The sequence below is a fragment of the Halichoeres trimaculatus genome, unplaced genomic scaffold (assembly GCF_033239565.1).
Source record: "Halichoeres trimaculatus isolate MK-OKI-2021-1 unplaced genomic scaffold, fHalTri1.1 fHalTri1_scaffold_7, whole genome shotgun sequence".
Taxonomy (NCBI): Eukaryota; Metazoa; Chordata; class Actinopteri; order Labriformes; family Labridae; genus Halichoeres; species Halichoeres trimaculatus.
Genome location: NW_027437185.1, coordinates 11,951,943 through 11,972,427, shown reverse-complemented (window position 1 = coordinate 11,972,427; position 20,485 = coordinate 11,951,943). Strand labels below are relative to the sequence as shown.

Sequence of the window (20,485 nt, the reverse complement as noted above, 5' to 3'; positions counted from 1 at the left end):
TCTTAGCGCCGCCAGGTGAGGGCAGAGCTGAAACCTCTGCTGTTGAGCTCTGAGGATTAGTCAGACAGACTTGTTCTTCAGCAGGTTTACACAGTTTTATTGTTCACATTGAATTAGGGCTGCAGCTGTCGAATATTTTAGTATTTCTTCTGAAAATCCCATCGATTAATCGAGTAATCGGATAAAATATGTTTTTGTTTAGTTAAAGATCAGTTATTTTTCAAATGAAAATTTTTCTCTTTAAGAAATAGAATTTTCAGATACAGCATGTCAATAAGAGCTCTTGCTTTGGTATCCCCAAAATTTGTAAACACACCTTGACACATTTTTTGTGTCTTGTACATCTCATCAAATGTTGCGAACCCAAATGGCACCCGTTTCGTAGAATGATCCATTAGTCTCCAAACTCCAGAAAAGAAGCTAGATTTGTTGTCAGTTGCTGTTTTGTATAAGAGGTAGCTTGAGGGGTCTGAAACCTCTCTTAATATGGCCTCAGATCTATTTGAAATACCACTCTTTGATATTTTTTTAAATTAAATGATTCCTCGAGGCGGAGAAAATTACTCGAGTATTTTTTGTAATCGAGTACCTCGAATCATTTGAGGAATCGTTTCAGCTCTACATTGAATGCAAGTGTCGGCGTCACAACCTGCATCCTTCTGGGATTGACTGTGTAAAAACAGCTCAGGTTAGCCTTTAGCTGATTCAGGATGTTAGCGACTGAGCTCTCAGGTTTGGTTCAGTCACAGACCACCAGGCTCCAATTAGTGAAAGATGTCAGTGAATGGTTCCTGACATGTTGGACCCCGCGGCCTCCTTCATGTCTCCGTTGGAAGTTTTAGTGACGTCCTGAGTTTGGACGTGGACAGAAATAATCTGTTACGACTTTTATGACTCCAGTTTGTCGTATTTGAGGGTTTGAGTTGACTATTTATGCTTTTTGCTTGTGTCTGCGACTTTTACAGCCCTCAATTGCTGGTGTGTACCAGGGAGGGGTGTGTGTGTGTGTGTGTGTGTGTGTGTGTGTGTGTGTGTGTGTGTGTGTGTGTGTGTGTGTGTGTGTGTGTGTGTGTGTGTGTGTGTGTGTGTGTGTGTGTGTGTGTGTGTGTGTGTGTGTGTGTGTTGGTGGTATTATTATTGGAGTTAGCAGTGTATGGGGGGTGAGTTACTGTGTGTGGTGGATGTGCTGGCTGGCGGACAGGGGGGGTCAGGGGACAGGACCTTTCTCAGAGGAGTGGCTGTTAACCTTCGACCTCCCTGGTTAAGCCTGCAGGGTGGTGGTGGTGGTGGACGCAGAGGTGGGGGGCACCCTGAGGTCCGTCTGGTTCAGGGGCACATGATGGCAGGCAGAGGGGGCGGTGAGGTGTCTAATCTGGTTTTTGTCTATGAGGCGTTTTCTCCTCCCCCACCACCCTTCCTCTGAGAACAGGGTTTGAGAGGCAGGACAATGTCAAAGGGAAGTGACTTATTTTATGAGCCGTTTAAAGGAGATGGTGGTCTGGCCACAAAGGAGAAGCAGAGAAGCCGTGGAGGACTAATGAATGCCATGGCACACAGTCCCATGTTTGTTTACAAGACGCTGCCCTCTTGTTTTGACCACCATAAACGACAGTCCTCCTCTTCTGAGTGACACTCCAACAATGTTCTGTCTCTGTGTCTTGTTGCTTCTTGAAGTACTTGGGAAGCTGACGGAGGGAGAGGCCCCTTAAAAAAGCTCCATAAGGCAACTGAGAGCCAGTCCAGCCATCACACAAAGACTATTCATGCCAGGGATGGTAGAGGAATGACGGACGCTTGGGCTGACCGGGCTTATTGTGAAACACTGAGGCTGAAACATGTCACGCAAACTTCGGCATGATGTTGATTTTTATAGGATCTAACTGTTCCTGTTAACTGTTCGCTCTCTTCTTCCAGCTGGGTCACTTTCCTCCCAGTGGTTCCAGATATTGGCTGCCAAAATGTTTTCACAGAGTGTGCATTAGCAAAGAATCTTCAGTTTTCAGAGACCTAATCCTCTGAGCTAACAATGTGACATTTGTACAGACATTCCTGTGAAATACTGACCATCTCACTTTTATTTGTGTACTTTGGTATCCGAGGCTGTTTCCTACGTGGACATAACCCCTTTGATTGTGTGTCTGTGCTGTGGGCAGGCAGGGGGCCCTGCTGGAGGAGAGACTGGCTTTCTGTTCGCCCAAAAGTTTAGTCTGTGTGTGTGTGTGTGAGTGTGTGTTGCTCCATGTACCTCCAATCATGCTGGTACAAAGAGCCATGTGTTGAGTAGTGATGTGATGTGTGAATATGTTTAGGTAGGGGCTGCCAACTGGGCCTGGGCATGTGTGAGTGTTTGCATGTGTGTGTTGGGCTGTGCAGAGGAGGAGCTGAGCGGATGGTGAGGGCTGCAGGCGGAGCGATGAGTTGGGGAGAGCGCTGCGAGAGAAGGAGTGACTTGAGGCTTATTTGGACCTGTTCCCAGACTGAGGGGTCCAGTTAATGGCGCCAGGGTGCATCCCTCCCTCCTGTGCCCTGTGTGGATGATTATATCCCTATGAGTCACTCCTGACCCTGAAGTTCAATTTTTCTGCTGTTTTAGCTGCTGTACAAGAAATGCTAGGAGTTTCTCCAAGCAGGTTTTGCTTTTGATTAAAATGTTGGGTTTGCTGAGTCAAAACTGAGCTGTGGTGTGGTGTTTGCTGTGAGAGTGGACTTTAAAAAACTACTGAAAAACAGGTCTAGAATTCTTATTCAGTAAAACTGTGACGTAAAAACAAAATTCTTTTTATTCCATCAGAGTTGTTGGATTTTTTTTTTTTTTGCTGCATGCACTCAATTAAATTTAAATTGTGGTTCTTCAATATTTCTAGTTTTTGCAACTTTTTGTTTGCTTTTTTAACACCAGACCATGTGAAAAAGCTGAATATGTTGATGGTGTTTACAGACTATATCAGGAGCCATGTTTGCCCCAAAAATGCACACCACATGTGAGTCAGTGTTTAGGATTTATTCAGGGGATCTGACATCTCAACCAACCCAGTTAATAAAAAAAGACTCAAATAGAGGATTTAAAGATCCACTTTTGAACCAAAAAAAATCTCAATTTAAAATCATTAAACAAAAATCTTGATACTTTGATAACTCAGTTTTTTTCTCCCATTCCTATTTAACCCAGACCACCACCCAACCTCATTCATGACAGAAAATAAAAGTTATTCAGGTCCAGATATCAACAGATATCAATTCTTACTTTTAAAAAAAGTTTTTTTTATTCTCTCATAATTCTGGGATTAATCCCGACTATAATCTCAGAATTCTGACTTTAAAATAAAAACAACTCTGAAGTTGAAGTCACAGTTTTGTGGAAAAGACAGAATTTAGCACAAGTCTCAATTCTAACAAATTTGAGAAAGAAAAGTTAAAATTTTTGACTTTTTTTTTCTAATTCTGTCTTTTTGGAAATTTGCTTTTTTATTCTACTCAGAATTTTGATTTTTAATTTATAAAATGTGTTCTGAGGGAAAAAAATAAAACTTGAACTTAAGTCTCAGTCTTTCTTATCCTTTTCTCAGAAATTTTACTGACAATTCTAAGGGGCAAAAACAGAATTCTGACTTAAGTCTTAGATTCCCTTTGAGTCAATTCTAGTTTTAGATTAAAAAAAAAACTGTGATTTCAGTTAGAATTCTGAAAGAGAAAGACAGAACTCCAAGTGAAAGTCCCTGTGAGGTCTTCTAAGTGATCTTGAAATAGTGTCACTTCTATATGTATGCCTGATCATAATCCACAACTTAAATGAGATTATCAGCACCAAAATAAGATATTTCTAATTGCTATTTCTCATTTTCAAAGCTTAGCCGTGAGGAAGGAGAGTTGTGTTTTTCTCTGCTGAAAACAGTTTCTTGGTTTTATATCATTGTAATGGTGGGCACTGGAGCTGAGCTGACAAAAAGAAAAAGGACAGAAGAGCAGAAGAAACATAAAAAGAGTAATAGAGCAGGGGCTAAAATCTGTTTGTGATAATGTTCATTCCAACCCACAGTCAGCAGTTATTCTGCAGTGGTCTGTTCAAACTTGAGAGTCTATCAATAAAATGAAGAGTGAGGTTACGTTAGCTCTGCTTGGTGAGGCTGGAGTTGGTAGATGAGCCCTGGTAGGATACAACCAGACATGTCTCAGATCACTGGGCTGGGAAAAGTGCTTAATTCATCTAACTTCTAAACTATGCCACAAACTGAGTTTACAAAGTTTGAGTGTTGTCACGTTTCAAAGAATAGAGCTGTGTAACTACAAACCAATACATTACTTTGCCGTTTTTTATCCTGTGAAAAGTTTCCTTGAGCAAAGAAAGTAGAGTTAGAAAGAAGATCTGAACTCCATTCATTTTTCACAACAAACTTAGAAGGTGATCTGACTGAAAACTTTGGAAAAGTTTAGTTCCAGGATTCTGAATCTGGTTTAAAAAAAAGACCCTGAGGTTTAAGTCAGAATTTTGAGGAAAAACTTTAGTCTTCAACTTTGGTTTCAGATGGAATTCAAGACTTAGGTCTTTGAATTCTAACTTTTCCCACAGAAATCTTATTAACTGTTTTTTGACAAGTAGTTTTTGACTAATATATATTTAATCCTGTTCCTAAGAAAAGACAGTAGTCTTTATCAAATCAGTTAAATGATGGTTGTGGTTTGGATGAGCTGTGCCTCAGAGATCATTTTTCTGTTTGTGCAGTCACTCAGAGAAAGTCTGTTTTAACCATGCTAAGACGTGTCAGGACAACTGTGAGGCTGATGGAATAAAATAAACAGAAATAAATTCAAAACTTATTGATAATCATCAAACATGCTTCAAGAACCTACACACACAGTTTTCCTTTTTCTTAAGTGGAATAAATATGATCCAGTAATAAGAAATTACGACTCTGAGTGGTTTAAATTAACAGAGGTTTGTAACATGTCTCAGCTCAGATTCCATGTAAAGAAAAGTCAACATGTCCTGTAAGGCTAGAGTAACTCAGGAAGTTTGGGGAATCTTTGAGCAAATGTTGAAAACACTGCAGGTGATAGTTAAATCCTTAAAGCAGCAGTAACCTGTGCTCGAGCACAGGCAGCGAGTCAGTGAGCACAAGCTGGTGGGGAAAACTAAACAAGCCGTTGGTGCCTGAGTGCAGTGAAAGGATCCCTGTGTTTTCCCAGATTCCAACAGCCACATTTAAAACAAAACATTATTGCAGCTGCAACTTTGCATTTGTCCTCCCCTGACCCTGCTCTTAATTGGACGTCAAACCGACTTGCAGTTGCTCTTTATTTAAGATTTTACCAGACAGTATTTATGTTTTTAAAAAATGTATTGAAAAAGAAAACAAGGTCAAATTAGTTTATGATTAAGTTTTGTGCTCATTCTCAGTGTGCTCACATTATTTCAGATTTGTGTTGCAACAGTTGAAAACAGTCTGCATTTGCTTTTTTGAAACTGTGCATGAAACTTAAAATCTTTCTATTCTTAGCTTAGAAACTTTGACAGCAGCTCTTTCCTGATTTACGCCAGAGGAAGCTGGGAGAAAAAAGCATCAGGCATTCAAAAATGGATCAGTTCACAGTCAGATGCCTGATATCACATGGAAGTCATTTATATGCATGTTTGAAAAGGTGAACAGTGCTACAACAAACAAAAGACTGTGTTACCATTTTCAGTCTTTGCAGGGTCTGAATGACTTTTATCTGCTTTATTTAGCACTCAGCTAAAGCAGGAGAAAAGCTGATCCTCTCCTCTTACAGCTCTGTTTTGGAAGGACACGGCTCTCAGAGAAAGCTAAGGCACAGAGCTATCAATCAGAGGAGAGAAGAGCCAGGATAAGAGCAGGCCTCCATAAAGTGTCTGGATAAAGACTGCTCTGAGCTGAGAGTTGCAATTAATCCACTTTAGTGAAGCTAAGTGGTTTTTCACAGCCAAGGTGTATTTGATCTAGGGAGGGGTGAGGTTGTAAATCAGTGTTTTCAAAGCAGAAAAAGGTGTTGATGTGTGTCTTCTACCAGTTATGAATTAGTAAAATGGGTATAACACAGTGTTAATGAAGGTATTCTTCTGGTTTCTTCCAGGGGCTCCGTTGAAAGTGTGTCCACAGGGTTTCTCCTGCTGCACGGTGGAGATGGAGGAGAAGCTGAGCCAGCAGAGCCACACAGAGATCAAAGCTCCCGTCTCCAGGCTTAGCACCAACCTACAATCCACCTTCAGACAGAGACACAACCACTTTGACAGTAAGCAAACACACCAACACCTGCGAACACACACACACGTGAGCTGCTCCTCTGGCAGCATTGTGCTGCGGGCAAGTGTCCTCACAGTTAAACTTGTGTCACACCATGTTTGACGGACGCTTCCACCTGCCAGTGCACTGCCTGGAGCGGAGACAGTCAGTCTGTGTCTGTTGGTCTGTCCACCTGTCTCTCAATGTCTCAACTCCAAGCCTCATCCCCCCCAACACACACACACACACACACACACACACACACACACGCAGCCTGGCCCCGCTCTACCCGCTTCCTCCTCTCCAGAGAGGCATGCACGCTTCCAGACGGACCACACACATCTTCAGATTTAGTCTTCTCTGTACTTCCTGTTCCTCTGTGTGTGTGTGAGCACATGTGTGTATGCCTGTAAATATTGGGATCAGGTTTCCCTGAGAGTGCATGGGAACATGGGGCAGTGCTGAGTCACCAAGGAAGTGGGGCAGCTTCACCTACCCTCAGCCCCCAAACCGTGTTCCTGCTTCAGCTCCTCTGTAAAACATGTGAGATAAGTTACAGAGGAGTGGACTCAAACTTCTCCTAAAGTTTGTGAAATTCCCTTAAAGTTTCGACTGTCTCAGCAACATCTTGGCTTTTTTGTTCTGTCCAGGTGTGCATTCTGACTCTTTGATGCATTAAATTAAGAAAAGCTACAGCAAACTCTAAATAGGTGCAGTTAAGTGCGGAAAATTTAATGAAAGGAATTAACATTTTCATCGACATTCGTGTTAGGGTTAGAGGGCGTTAGAATAACCTAAATGATGAAGCAGAGCTGACCCAATCTGTTGTGATCGACAGCTGAGCTTTCAAAGCGACTACTGACACCTATTTTGATCGTGAACTAATCATCGCTTATTCAAATAATCACATGACTAATCGAGTAACAAACTGACCAGTTATCCCTGTTAAGTGGTAGTAAAGAAGGGATGTGATGGGCTTTTTTGATGCCAACACATTTCTTTTTTTTGTTTACCTGCAGCCTCCTACTTGTTTTGCTCATCACACTCAGCAGAGATAGTAATGATGTAAAACGTGTCACTTTGTTACTTTTATTATATTTTGTTTACCTGTTGCTGCTCTCTCCTGCTCACAAAGTTTTGCAGCTTTTAGCAGTTAGCTTCAGTTTTGTGTTTTATTTTGACTCAGATGTGTAAAGACATCTCTATGCTCTGCTGTGCAGAGCTGCGCTGTGTGCTCTCATTCTGACAGTGATCCATGGTGTCCACATTTATGACCAGCTGAATGAGCCCTTAACTTTGATATCTCCTCGTCATATCTTCACAGGTTTAGTGAGAACAAAAGCTGCACAATCCCTCAGTGAATCAGGCCCTTAGTGTCGACCAGTAGCTCTTATTATCCCACTTCAGGGGCCGTTAAAATGACAACGGTTTGAGTGAAACGCAGAAATATTGTTGCGTTTCAGCCTCGTGTTTACATGGAAACAGCATTTTCTGTTGCTCCACTTCTGCTCTTAGCATTCACCAATTCACCAGATGACCAGCTTAACTGTACTTCAGTGGGGATCTATCAAAATTGGCTTCTGGACAAAACAGTTACAGCGCAGACTACAGGCCTGGCATGCTTACTACAGCAGTCCCTCAGTGTTTCCATGTAAACACAGATTTTTTTTCACTATGTTTTAGTGTTTTAGCGTTTTCAGATTTAATGTTCTGTATACGGGGCCTTAGGAAACAAAAGAAGAACTTTCCCTTTGATGTTAGCCTGGTAGCTCCCTTGCTATGGCCTTTGTTAGCTTGCAGGCTATAAAAACCAGCATCCACCTTCTTGTTCGTTGCATTCCTGGTGTTTGGTCACTATATGTTTGGTCACTCCTGGCATTACGACACTTATCAAAGTATTTATAACAAGATGCTAATATTGCTGCCGTAGCCAACAAATCATGTTGCTCATGGACAAGTCACATATGCAACCAATGAAATAGACGCTTATCACGTGATCACAAAAGCAGCAGCCCAACATAAAAAAAAATTTAACCAGTTTTTCTTTTTTTCCACTTGCTGCTGAGTGTGATAGATATCCAGTCTGTGTCTGAGTTATCTTACCTCAAAACAGAATCAACAACTTTCTGCTTTTTTAATGATGAAGCTGTGAAAATGATTCATCTTGAACATGGAAACTAGGTATGTCCCGATCACATTTTTTTTTGCTCCCAATCCGATTCCGATTTTTTTATTTTGGGTATCTGCCGATCCCGATATTTCCCGATCCGATCTTTCAGTAATGCATTAGGAAAAAAGAAAAGAAAAAAACTCCTACAAGTTGTCCTTTGAGTTTTTTTTTATTTTATTTAAATGAAGGTATCATTCTAGCCAACATGGATATAGCTTTTTTCTCCACTTAGTGCAGCTTTGGATCAACAAAATAAAAATAAAGCTTCTCAGTGGTGCATCACAAGATTACCTTGTATGTGTGTGACAATAAGGTTGCAATTTCTTGTTTACAATTTTGTTGTACTTGTTATAATGACAAATAAAGTTACATTCTAAAATGAATGATGCTTTTCTATTATACACATTTTAATTAAAAACAAGAACTAAGGCCCCAGGCTTTTTCCGATTCTGTCTCCCCCGATCTCCGATCATTAAAAAATGCCCCGATCCCGATCCGATCACGTGATCAGATCGGGACATCCCTAATGGAAACATTTGAAGAACAGTCTGATACAGAATTGTCAGCTTTAAGGGTGGGTTTCTTTTTCAGGTGGCTGCTATTGGTCTTTTTTGAGAACTGATGTACAGACTCTTTGGTGTTATAGATCTAAATTTAGAGCTTAAATTTCTTTGAAGTTGTGGTATACAGAGGCGTTCACATCACGTTATTTGGAGTTTTGGTTTGTCACAGAGAGACCCTCATCGTTGCCGTGTGTCTCAGGGACTCACAGAGCTCTGGACTTCAGTGTGTGGGGCTGTTGTGTGCATGGTTTCATGTGTTTCTGTGTACACAGCCCCATCCATACACGGGTCAGAGACCTTCAGATCTTATGTGTCTGTGAAAGGGAGCGAGGGATAGTCAGCAATGGGGAGCGTGTGTATTGCAGCCAGATGTGAACAGGAATGTGACGTGTCGGAATGCAGCGGCTGCTGGAGCTGGCCCGCCCCTCTCTTTCTCCTCTCCTGCTGCCCTTTGTCCCCATCTCATGCCTCACTCTCCAAAACTGCCTCTCCTCTGCTCCTCCACAGACCCCTGTTTCTGTCCCGATACATCCCTCTGCTCTGCCTCACTCTGTCTACGCTCTGCGTCTTCAGCGGTCAAATGTTTTCTTCAGTCTTCTACAGATTGCGTGTTTGATGTGCTACACGCATGTTGCAGACCACTGCCTTGTTTTTTCTCTTTATCCTGAAACATGGAGAGTCAGAAGAAGAGAGGACTGTAAGCTATTAGCTGCTTTGATTTTGGCCTGCCAGGGCTTTAAGTAGTGAAGTAGTTTTTTATTAATAGATTTCGAGGTTCATGTGTTCCTGAATCTTTTTAAACATCCAACAAAAAGGAAAGATTTGAGAGTTGATGGTGTTTGATTCTGAAGGAATGAAAGCAGCACCATTTTGTCAAAATCCCCCCTCTTTTTCTGAAGATCTGCTTTCACATCTCACTTTGTTTAAAGCTCAGCCTAATTTTAGACTCATTTCAAAGTCCACACAGTTATATTAAACCATCAAACGACTCCACTGAAGCTGTTTCAGGAGGATTTTCTTCCTTCAAACTTCAGTTTTATACAACACAATCATCAGGACAGAGTCTCAGAAAGCCCCTCTACTGTTTTCTGTTTCGACCAAGAGGGGGCAGCCTTTTGGCCTCACTCTGCGCCCCCTCCCCTCCTCAGCGCTGTAGATAAGTAGCTGCTGCCTGTGAGCTGTTAGATGTGGGATCTTTTTACAAAGGCTGTGCTCTTTTTCAGCTCAGCCATTAGACTGTCTGTCTCACTGGATTCAGTGACAGGCTCAGGTTTCTGTCCCATTATTTGCTGTTGTCTCATCGAGACACCTAGGAGGAAGCGCTGCCCGTCTGTGAAACCGGCACAGGAAGTGTTTATCATTGTTTCTTCAGTTACTGAGGGAGATGGTCGCCATGATTGTGTCATCTAACAGCTCGGGAGAAGTGGATGCTCATGGAGATAAACACAGCTGTGTCTTTACATAAAGACAGATGAAGAAACATGCACACACACACACACACACACACGCTAACAAACTCAGGAAGTGGTGTATGTGATTAGGCAGGCTCTCATCATGCGCCTGGAGCGAGGAGTCATGGCCAATTAAGACCTGGGCCAGAAATAGTTCTCCCCTCTCTCTGTGTGTTTGTCCTGGCCTCAGCCTGTCTGTCGTGTTGCACTGACCCCGTCCAGCAGAGCAAGCCTATGTCTGGAATTTAAGCACTGGGATTAAGGCCCCTTGTCTCTAGACACACACACACACACACACACACACACCGAGAGACTTCCCTCCGAAGCACTGAAGTACAACAGCAGGAGGGACAGAATCCCATCCCCTAAGAAAAGGGAGAAGCGCAGGGACTAATTGGCACAAATAGGATGCAATTACAGCCTGGGCTGGGATTGGGAGGAGCAGAGTTTATAGGGCCACTGGTGGGGGTGAGGGGAGAAGGAGGAAGTAGGAGGAAACAGTGGGAGGAGATCGGTCAGCTCCTCTGTTCCTGTGATGGATTGGGCCCAGGGTCTGCGCTCATAATTTAGGGCCTTCTTTGCAACATGTGGGGACGATGACAGGAGGAGCAGAGTGAGGGAGGGAAAGATGGATGCTCACACAGAGGCTGGAGTCGTCCTCTTTCCTTACATTTCGTTGGCTTACGCTGTCTACCGTGCAACCTTTCACCCAGATTCTGGCAGACCATTGGCGGAGCGACGGGCTCATTTTTTAATGGAAAAATCCTGAGGGAGCGCTCGGCTCCTCGGCCTGTTGGCAGACGGCTGCGTGTCATAAACTGTTTTTAATGACAATGCAAGATGCCTGTGTAATACTGCTCATACTTCAGAGCCTGTGCTCTGTGAAAGAGCTCCCCACAACCCCCAGCCCCACCCTGCTGCCTGCCACTGCTCCCACTGCTCCCACTGCTCCCACACACCCTGCTCTCTTTAGCCCTGGGTTTGTCCAAACTCATTACAGAGCTTATCTGTTCAGCATACAGGCGTTACTGCTCTAATAAACTGTGCAGGGAGAATAAAGAAGTGTAGCGTTGTCCTTCTCCTTCATGCCCGTTCCTCCTCCACCTCTGCGTCTCCTTTCACTGACTTTAAACTTGTGGCAGCTATGACATTCCTGGGCCGAGGGTGGACCTTTTGTTTTAATCTCTGTCAATGGAGCGTGGAACTTGGTGCCCCCTCTTCCCTGGCTTTGTGTTTGTATATGTGTGTGTGCGTGTGGTGGAGTGAAGGGGGGGCAGCGATGGCGGGGAGGTAAATGGAGGGGCTGCAGTGTTTCCGGTATCCTTGGCGACACAGTGGGGATTTGGAGTTAAAAAAGCCCTCAACTTAACCCGCCCCAAGCCGTCCGCACCCCTCCCCTTCCTCATTTTTTCTTTTTTAGTGTGTCAGTCTGAAGTGGAAGTGACAGCGCTACTTGGGGACTGTGTGTGTGTGTACTGGTGGCAGGGAGCGTTTAGTGACTCCCTCTGTGAGAGCATGGGAACTTTACATTTCAAAGCCGAGCAGAGGGCACCCAGGGAAAGAGCGCAGGGAGCACAGGTCTGAGAGAGGCAGCGGGTGAGTGGGTGGAAAAAAAAGATGAGTGAAAGGGCCGAGTGTATGCTGCGTGCATGCAAGACTGAAGGTGAAGCATTTTTAGAGACTGTGAGGAATTCTCATTTTGTTCAGATTAAGAAAGTTTGAGGGTGAGGAGGAGGAGGAGGTGTCTGTGGGAGAGGGGACCTGGATTATTGGGGGTGGAGAAAAGCAGTGAGGGGGGTGATGGACATTCCTTAGGATGAAGTAGGTCATTGTTCCCTGTCTCTGGTGAAGAGAGCTCTCTGAAGGAACTGATGAAGTGAAAGCAGCAGAGGGAGGGAGATGTTCGCCTGGATGGGGGATACAGGTCCATATACGGGAGGGGGAGCGGGGAGGGGGGGGGCTGCATTATTCAGTAATCCTATTGAAAATGTCTCTGAAGGACAGTCCAAGAGAAGCTGGGAGAAAGGAGAGCGAATGGAATGTGACAACAGAAAAATGCCATTGATGGTGGTCAGTTTAAAGCGGCTTGATTTGGAGAGACGTCTGCGCTGAATGGCAAGTCTGCAGAGGCGAGGAACAGCGGCGCTTGTTCTGCCTGACAGAGATGCTGCAGCTCCACCTTTCACCTCCTCTCATCTCCTAATTCCAACCGTCCCCCTCTCATAGCACACATCATTCTGCCTTTCAGCCCAGGTTTTATGCTCAAGCTGTTTCTGTGGAGATGCTCAGAGTGTCAGGACACAAGTTAAAGTCCCTGTGAGGAGTTTGAAAGTGATCTTTAAAAAGTTTCCCTTCTAGATATATACCTGATTAAAATCCACACTTCAAAATGAGATTTTCAGCGCCAATATTGCTGGTTACAGGTTATTTTAAATTGTTACTTCTTAGCCTCCAGTTCGGGTCCTCCAGGACCGGATTAATTTACGGCACGTCTAGGATCTATGACAACACCACGCCAGCTAACGAAGTTTAGTTGACAGAGGAGATAAAACACAGAGATCTGTGATTTTCTCTGCTAAAATTATTTCTGTGACTAATTTTGTAGTGATGGTGGACACAGGAGCCTAACTGTCAGACAGAAAAAGGACAGAAGAGCAGAAGAAAGATAAACAGGAGAGAGATACAGCCCGAGCTAAAAGCTAATTAGCCTTTAGCTCGGGCTGTATCACTCTATAACACAGGGGCTAAACTGTTTGTGCTAATGTTGATTCCAACCCACAGTCAGCAGTTATTCTGCTGTGGTCTGTTCAAACTTGAGAGTCTATCAATAAAATGAAGAGTGAGGTTACGTTAGCTCTGCTTGGTAGATGACTGGTAGGACATAGCTAACCAGGATTTACTAACGTTACACATTACAGACATGTATTAGAGAGCCAGACTGCCAGGTGTGCTAAATATAAATGACTACTAAACTACTTACCGACTGACAGTGTTTACTTGTCACTTTAGCCTACAGATACATCAGAGCACAGGGCTAACATGTAGCCAGCTGCCAATGTTTGCTTAATGTCACGTTTAAAACCGTTGTGCCACGTAATTGTACTGATAAATATCTTACCTCTGCGCATTGTATCTAGTAAAAAGTTGTCTTGAACAAAAAAAGTTTTGTTTCAATCTCCATTTAATTAAATAACAAACACAAGCCTCACTAAAAGTAATTTATGACAGTGTGCGGAGACTCCGGGCCAGAAGGTGGCGAGGGAGTGCAATCAAAACAGATCCTCCCCATAGCATCTTTAAGTTCAGTGAAGTAGAAGATCCAGCAATTGGGTTTTAAGTTCTGGCTGCGGGACATACTAACAGTCAGAAATCAAAGGTGAAGGTTTGAACAAACCAAGAGCAAACATGACACAACCTCTGACTGGTTTATAAACACTGTCGTTATGCTGGAATATCTGTGCTTAAGTTTCTTGATGAAAACCCATAAATATCCTTCAATGTGCTGTTGTGTTGCCCTGTCTTCAACCTGTTATTGATGTTACTGAGTAGAGGGTTGATAAACTCAGATCATGTTTTTCATCAGGTGAATTCACTTTTGCTCAGTACTCTGACATGTGGATGACGTGAGACTGTTTTTGCAGCTCTGTGTTTACCGATCACTCTAACCCCCTCCTCTCCTCTTCTTCCTCAGAGTTCTTCCGTGAGCTCTTGAAAAACGCAGAGGTCTCTCTGCACAGCATGTTTGTGCGAACCTACGGCATGATGTACGTGCAGAATGCGGAGCTGTTCAAGAACTTCTTCGATTCCCTGACTCGGTACTACGTGTCTGGGAATGCTGCCGTCAACCTGGACTCCATGCTGGCCGACTTTTGGGCCGACCTGCTGGAGAGGATGTTTCGTCTCGTCAACGTGCAGTACGAATTCAGCGACGCCTACATGGAGTGTGTCAGCCGGTACACAGAGCAGCTGCAGCCCTTTGGGGATGTTCCCCGCAAGCTCCGTATCCACCTGACACGGTCCTTTGTGGCTGCACGCACCTTTGTGCGCGGCCTCCTGATCCTGCCAGATGTGGTCCATAAAGTCTCCACGGTGAGTTTGTAGCACTCTCTGCTAACAGAAACCATGGAGTTGGGCCTTGTAGCCCCGCTCGGCCCTCCCCTCTGGGTTTCTGACTTCATATCTTTCCTGGAAAAGCTGACTCCATTACAGTGTCTCTGATAATATAAACCACTCTGACTGCTCTGCTATGGCATGTTTTTCCACTGCACTGATTGAGTCATTGATGATTAGATTATACTGCTTTGTAGAGTTTACATGGATGAGCTATCTTGTTCACAGTGTATGTATCTGCTGTGGTGTTGGGTGAGTGTTTGTGCTGTAAGGGAAAAAAACAGGCCGCTAACTGCCCTGTGCCTTCTCCAGGTCAATGCATCCCCCAGCTGTGTGCGAGCAGCCATGAAGATGTTGTACTGTCCCTACTGCTCAGGCCAAGTGGCCCTGAAGCCCTGCCAGAATTACTGCCTCAATGTGATGCGCGGGTGTTTGGCCAATCAGGCCGACTTGGACACAGAATGGAACAACTTCCTTGGTAAGCAGCCGCCATGAGAACAAGATCCTCCTCTGAAGCCTTCACAGGTCTCAGCTGAGTGTGAATGCACAGTGTTTAATGAGAGGGCATGTCTTCACCTTCTGTAGTACAGAGAGGACAGACGTGTAGTTTTTGAAGACCTCTACTCAAGTAATATAAAGTAATGAATTCACAGTTGAATGTTTTTCTACATTAACAGACTCTCATTACATAAAGTTTCCCATGTTCTATATATCACGGTTACATGAGTCTCTTCCTGTCTGCTGACACAGCTACAGTCAGGGGCTTTCTGCAGCCTCCTCACTGCAGCAGCTGTGATCCCTGCATTTGGTTACCATCTCCTGCTTGTAGGCGTGTGCCTCCCCCTAGTGGCTGTGGATTGTAATGCAGGCTGATATTAAAAGAACCATATTCATCACAGTCCTTTCCCGTCCTCTGTAGACGCCATGCTGGGTCTCGCCGAGAGGCTGGAAGGCCCCTTCAACTTTGAGACCGTCATCGATCCCATCGACGTAAAGCTCTCAGATGCCATCATGAACATGCAGGAGAACAGCATGCAAGTGTCCCACAAGGTCAGGATCATTTTTTAGAGTCTTAAGAAAGGAAAAAAAGTAGGACAATGAATGAACTAACTTCACTTTTTTCTTCTTCATTTCCAGGTTTTCCAAGGATGTGGGCAGCCCAAACCAAGCATGGCTTTGCGTTCCTCTCGTTCTATCAAGGAAACCGGCTTCACAGGCCGCTTCCGCCCTTATAGTCCTGATGTGGGGCCCACAACTGCCGCTGGCACAAGTCTAGATCGATTGGTAAGGACTGTTTTTACTTGGTCTCTAAAGCCCCGTTTCCACCAAGCGGTTCAGTTCAGTTCCTCTCGCTATGGCCCCTTTTTTGTGGCTTTTCCATTGACTAATCCTGGGACAGGTCCCCAAATTACCGACCTATACTGTCCCACTTTTTGGGACTCTACCGTTAGGGGTGCCAGACATACCAATCCAACCCCAGAGGGTGGAGCTACAACACTGCAGTCCATTGATTGGTTAAAAGAATGGTCACTTACTCACCTGGTGGCACACAGTCTTCTCTGACACAAAGCTTGATTGCGCTTGGTAATTAAGATCTACATGTCAATCAAAAAGAAGACAAGCTGTGTGTCTTCCATTGTGGCTTTTTTTTTTTTTTTTTTTACTGTGCCATGTTTTTCCTTCTTCGTTGGATTTATTAGCGGGGTGCACTGTGTCGTGCTGCTATGGCGTTACATAGCTGGTGTGGCTATCAGCATCTGGCTTTCACACCGCCTACCAAGAGGGGGCACCGGCTGAGAAAACACAAACAGGTTCAGACTTTACCAATCCACCCCATACCAAACTGCACTGATCCAAACCAAACTGCTCGGTGGAAACAGGGCGAATATTCCAACACAAGCCTACAGCTGGACCACACATTGCTCATTAAATACCTGTATCACATGGCCTGTAGGTGTTCATCACGTCACTACAGGATCAGAGTCTAACGGCCCCTGTTACTTAGACAAGTGATGTTTTTGTGTCATTTTACTCTTTTCATTTCCACAGACACTGAGTCAAACCACACTGTGTCCTGGTAGATGTTAACACTGCCTTAAAAATGGACCAAGTTGAAAGAATGGGAAGAGTTGAAAGAATTTAAAAGAAGGATCAGGAAACTTGGAGTAGGTTTTTGTGTTTTCTAACTGTTCTTGTTGTGTTTCTGTGCAGACCAGTGACGTGAAGAAGAAGCTCAAACATGCAAAAAAGTTCTGGTCCACATTGCCTGAGACAGTGTGTGCAGGAGAGAGGATTGCTCCTGGAGACGAGTGCTGGAATGGAACGGCCAAAAGCAGGTGAGCTGCCCACCTCACAAACAGGGATTGATTTCACTATGTGAATTATAGAAGTCCAACTTCATTTTACCTTTTCTCCTCATAGGTACGAGTCAGTTGTTATTGGAAATGGGCTGGCCAATCAGGTGTCAAACCCTGATGTGGATGTGGATATTACGAAGCCAAACATTGTGATCCGCAGTCAGATAGCTGTTTTGAAGGAAATGACGAACCGGCTCAAAGCTGCTTACATTGGCAATGATATCTCCTACGAGAGCGGTGAGGAGGCTGAACTCTCTTCCATCTTATTTATTTTGTTTGTTAGATACTGGCTGCTCTTATGTGACATGGTCTCTTCTTTTTTTCCAGACTCAGACCCAGACGATGATGGCAGCGGTGAAGGGGAGAGCGGCAGTGGTTGTGACACTCCTTCCTGCAACACAGACCAGGACATCTACTTCTCAACTCCACCAAACCCGGGCAAACCCCAGGTCAAACAGGTGGTGGTGAATTCACCTGCAGCTGGCTTACACAGGAGCATGGCGCTGGCGCTCTGCGGGCTGGCCCTGGCCCTGCTTGCTCCTCACCTGAGATAAAACTGGCTGGGCAGGTTGGAGAAACAAAAAGACCAGGAATGACGGAGCGAAGGGGAAAACTGCCAGAAAGACTTCATAAGACTGCCTTCAGGACCTAAGACTGTCCACCAATCGGGGGGAAAGACTCTTCTTAATATTACAATAACGTCACCTTTTATTATTTGTTTTTATGTTTTTAAGGACATCAGTGTCGAGCTATTGGATCTTCTTTTCAAAGACATCTACCTTTCCCCAGATACACCTTTACTCTTTTTGGTTCTTATGGAGCCACACTTTGGTCTTGCTTGCTTGCAGCAAAGCAAACAATTGTCATTTTCGGCAATTTATTTAATAATCCATAAATGTGCCTTTCTTAATGATTGCCATCCGGTGACTCAGTAGTAAGCAAAGTGTTAGGCTGAACATTAAGTGCCTGTGGTGGGACAGCCCTTCATATATCCGAGGATCTTTATGTTTTTCATGAATGTTAACGCTTCATATCGACCATTCGTGCACATTATGAATGTGCATACTGTGAGTGTTTTGTCTGTCCAGTAAAGCATGTAATACATTGGACATTTAGAAGTTATGAAGCTAGCTGTTGATCATATCTGCAGTTTGAACCTTTATTCCTTTGCTTTGGAGAAACATGGAAATCTTCCGGCTCATTCCAAGAAACACAGTGAGGGGAGTTACTGCGCAGGTATTTATGTTTGACCCGAGGAGATGGAATCACTTTTTAAGATCTTTTGAGGCACTCTGCAAGCCCAAACATGCATATTGTATGTCTGCTTTAAGCATTATTACAACCCTGATGTTTAATTTCCACATTCATTTTTTACCTTAGGTCATCAGTAAGGTTATACCTCATGCTTGCTGTCATGGTCAATGCAATCTAGCGGTGTTGGAGTGAAAGTAACTGATAGAGATGAGCCATGTGGTCAGCATCTTTGTGAAAGGTAACTGTTATGGAAGAGGAAGGACTCCCCTGATGTTACCCCTTTGAGAAGGCAAAGCTGACAAGTCTTGAATGCCCCCTTTGGTACTGTAAGCTCAGTTCAGCACAGAGGATCTGATTCTATACAGTCTTACTAGTTCAAAAAGAAAAGGTGTTCAGAGCGTTTCACATTTAACTCGAGGAGAGGAACAAACGACAGCGCTAAGATCAAATGAAATCAAGAAAGAGTATTTTAAAACAGGGTTTTACGTTGAGGCGGTGTTGTGATTTTTAGCTATTTTTGGTATGAAGATATATATTAGGTACTACAGTCGACTTAACAGCTAGTTTAAGGTGGTTGAAGAGGACAGTGCGTACAGATATATGGGCACTTTTTGTTCAGTGTGCACAGTTTCTGGGGCTCATCTCCCTTTTCTTCTTGCCCCATTACACACACACACACACACACACTCACACACACACACACACACACACACACACACACACACACACACACACACACACACACACACACACACACACACACGTGTACCTCCAGGGTGGCCTGTGTCAGTATAGATACTCATTCTGAACCAGATCTTACCTATCCTCAACCTCATATTGCCATTGTAAAAACTCAAGGGGAAACGTTTAAGTATTTTCACAAGTGCTACCAAAATGAATGCAATCTATGGTGCCTGATCTTTTTGTACAAGCTTGGTACATTATAAGCGACCTTGTGAGGTAACAAGCAATGTAAATGTTGGTTTGTATCTTTTATCTACTTCAGTTCCCTGAAGGGTGTTTGAGGTATTGTTACCAGCTGACAAGCACAACAAAGGATTTTATTTTTACTTTTTCTAATTTGATTGGGTCTGTGAGTTGCATTACCTGTCCATTTCATCTCCCAAATGATGCTGCCTCATGTAGTTTTTGTACAGTAACTTATGCATATTTTTATTTCATTGCAAACATAATTCTAAAACTGAAATAGGTTATCCAAAACACAGTATTCATTTAAATAGTACATTTCTCAAAGTCATCAGTTACACTGAAGAGGGAGGGTGGGGGGTTGAAAATGCATTTTGTAAAAAACTGAAAAATGGACTCGTAGTTAAGTGAAATGTTAAATACTGAACATGACCTTTCACCTCGCTTGGCTTTGATGTTGACAGGTTGATTGTAAGCTAACGTGAAAATTCTTCCAAAAAATATTCCAACTAGCACAATTAGACAAAAATAAATCACTAAGGATAAAAAGACAAAGATTGTGATTGAAATATTTGCTGGAACATTCAATCAGCCGTGTCTACTACCGAAGCCCTAACTGAAAACTATGAAGCTGTGCTTCAGCAGCTCGATTAGGCATTAGCTGTGCATGTGACAAGTTAAGTTCTTCCAGTTTTGTGTTCCACCAACATTTCTACAAGGGCTTGTGCATGTGTTTGTGTCATGTGGAAGAGTTGTGCTGAGTGTGAAGACACCCGACTTCCTGAGAGTCGTTGGAAATGTTTTGGGTGATGATGGTAAATGTCTGTGCTTGCGGGCCAGGGCAGCAACACTTTCCGGCTGGCAGGAGCTGGTCCAGCTGCTGGATGTTCTTCATTGGATCAACAGAGTAACATCAGTCTAGTGACTTGAAAGTTAAAGTGGAGTTTTGTTTAAACTTCCATCAGCCGTCGGCCCACAAGAACAGAAGGACTCATTTTGAGACGAGTGACTGAAAAGACTAAAAAATGTGTAAATAAAGAGCAGCCGTTTTAGATGTCTCTAAAAGAGGCCATAACAGGAAACCAGATTTTTACTTGTCAGAGTATCTCCTAAATGTTATGGAAAAACACGAGATAGATGTTAAAATGTAAGAGAAAATGTATATTAAACAACATTTCTTAGTCTTGCTGAAATAAAGACTACCAATATTTAAACTGTGTGAATGCTCTCATTTTTTTTACTTTGTGTTTCACTTTGTTTAGACAAGTTTCGACAAGAAAGTAAAGCACAACTGTGTGAAGAATTAGAAGCAAATACTTCCTAACATCAGCTCTGATGGTTGAGTGATAATTCTATTTTTAGCTTTACTGAAGAGGCCTTTCTCAGAAAAAGAAGGTTCTGTGTGCATGTGAGGAAA

The 20,485-nt window shown here is 43.5% G+C and overlaps 1 protein-coding gene across 1 annotated transcript in view; it reads left to right on the top strand.

Moving 5' to 3' along the window:
- gpc4 (glypican 4) overlaps window positions 1-20,268 on the top strand; it is a 37,442-nt gene extending 17,174 nt beyond the window's left edge. The window contains exons 2-9 of the mRNA XM_074674310.1: window positions 6,088-6,246; window positions 14,112-14,509; window positions 14,843-15,008; window positions 15,450-15,580; window positions 15,668-15,814; window positions 16,742-16,866; window positions 16,952-17,124; window positions 17,215-20,268. Coding sequence (XP_074530411.1) covers window positions 6,088-6,246; window positions 14,112-14,509; window positions 14,843-15,008; window positions 15,450-15,580; window positions 15,668-15,814; window positions 16,742-16,866; window positions 16,952-17,124; window positions 17,215-17,441 — 1,526 coding nt within the window. The 3' untranslated portion in view covers window positions 17,442-20,268. The remainder of the gene's footprint in view (window positions 1-6,087; window positions 6,247-14,111; window positions 14,510-14,842; window positions 15,009-15,449; window positions 15,581-15,667; window positions 15,815-16,741; window positions 16,867-16,951; window positions 17,125-17,214) is intronic.
- Window positions 20,269-20,485: the final 217 nt, after the last annotated feature.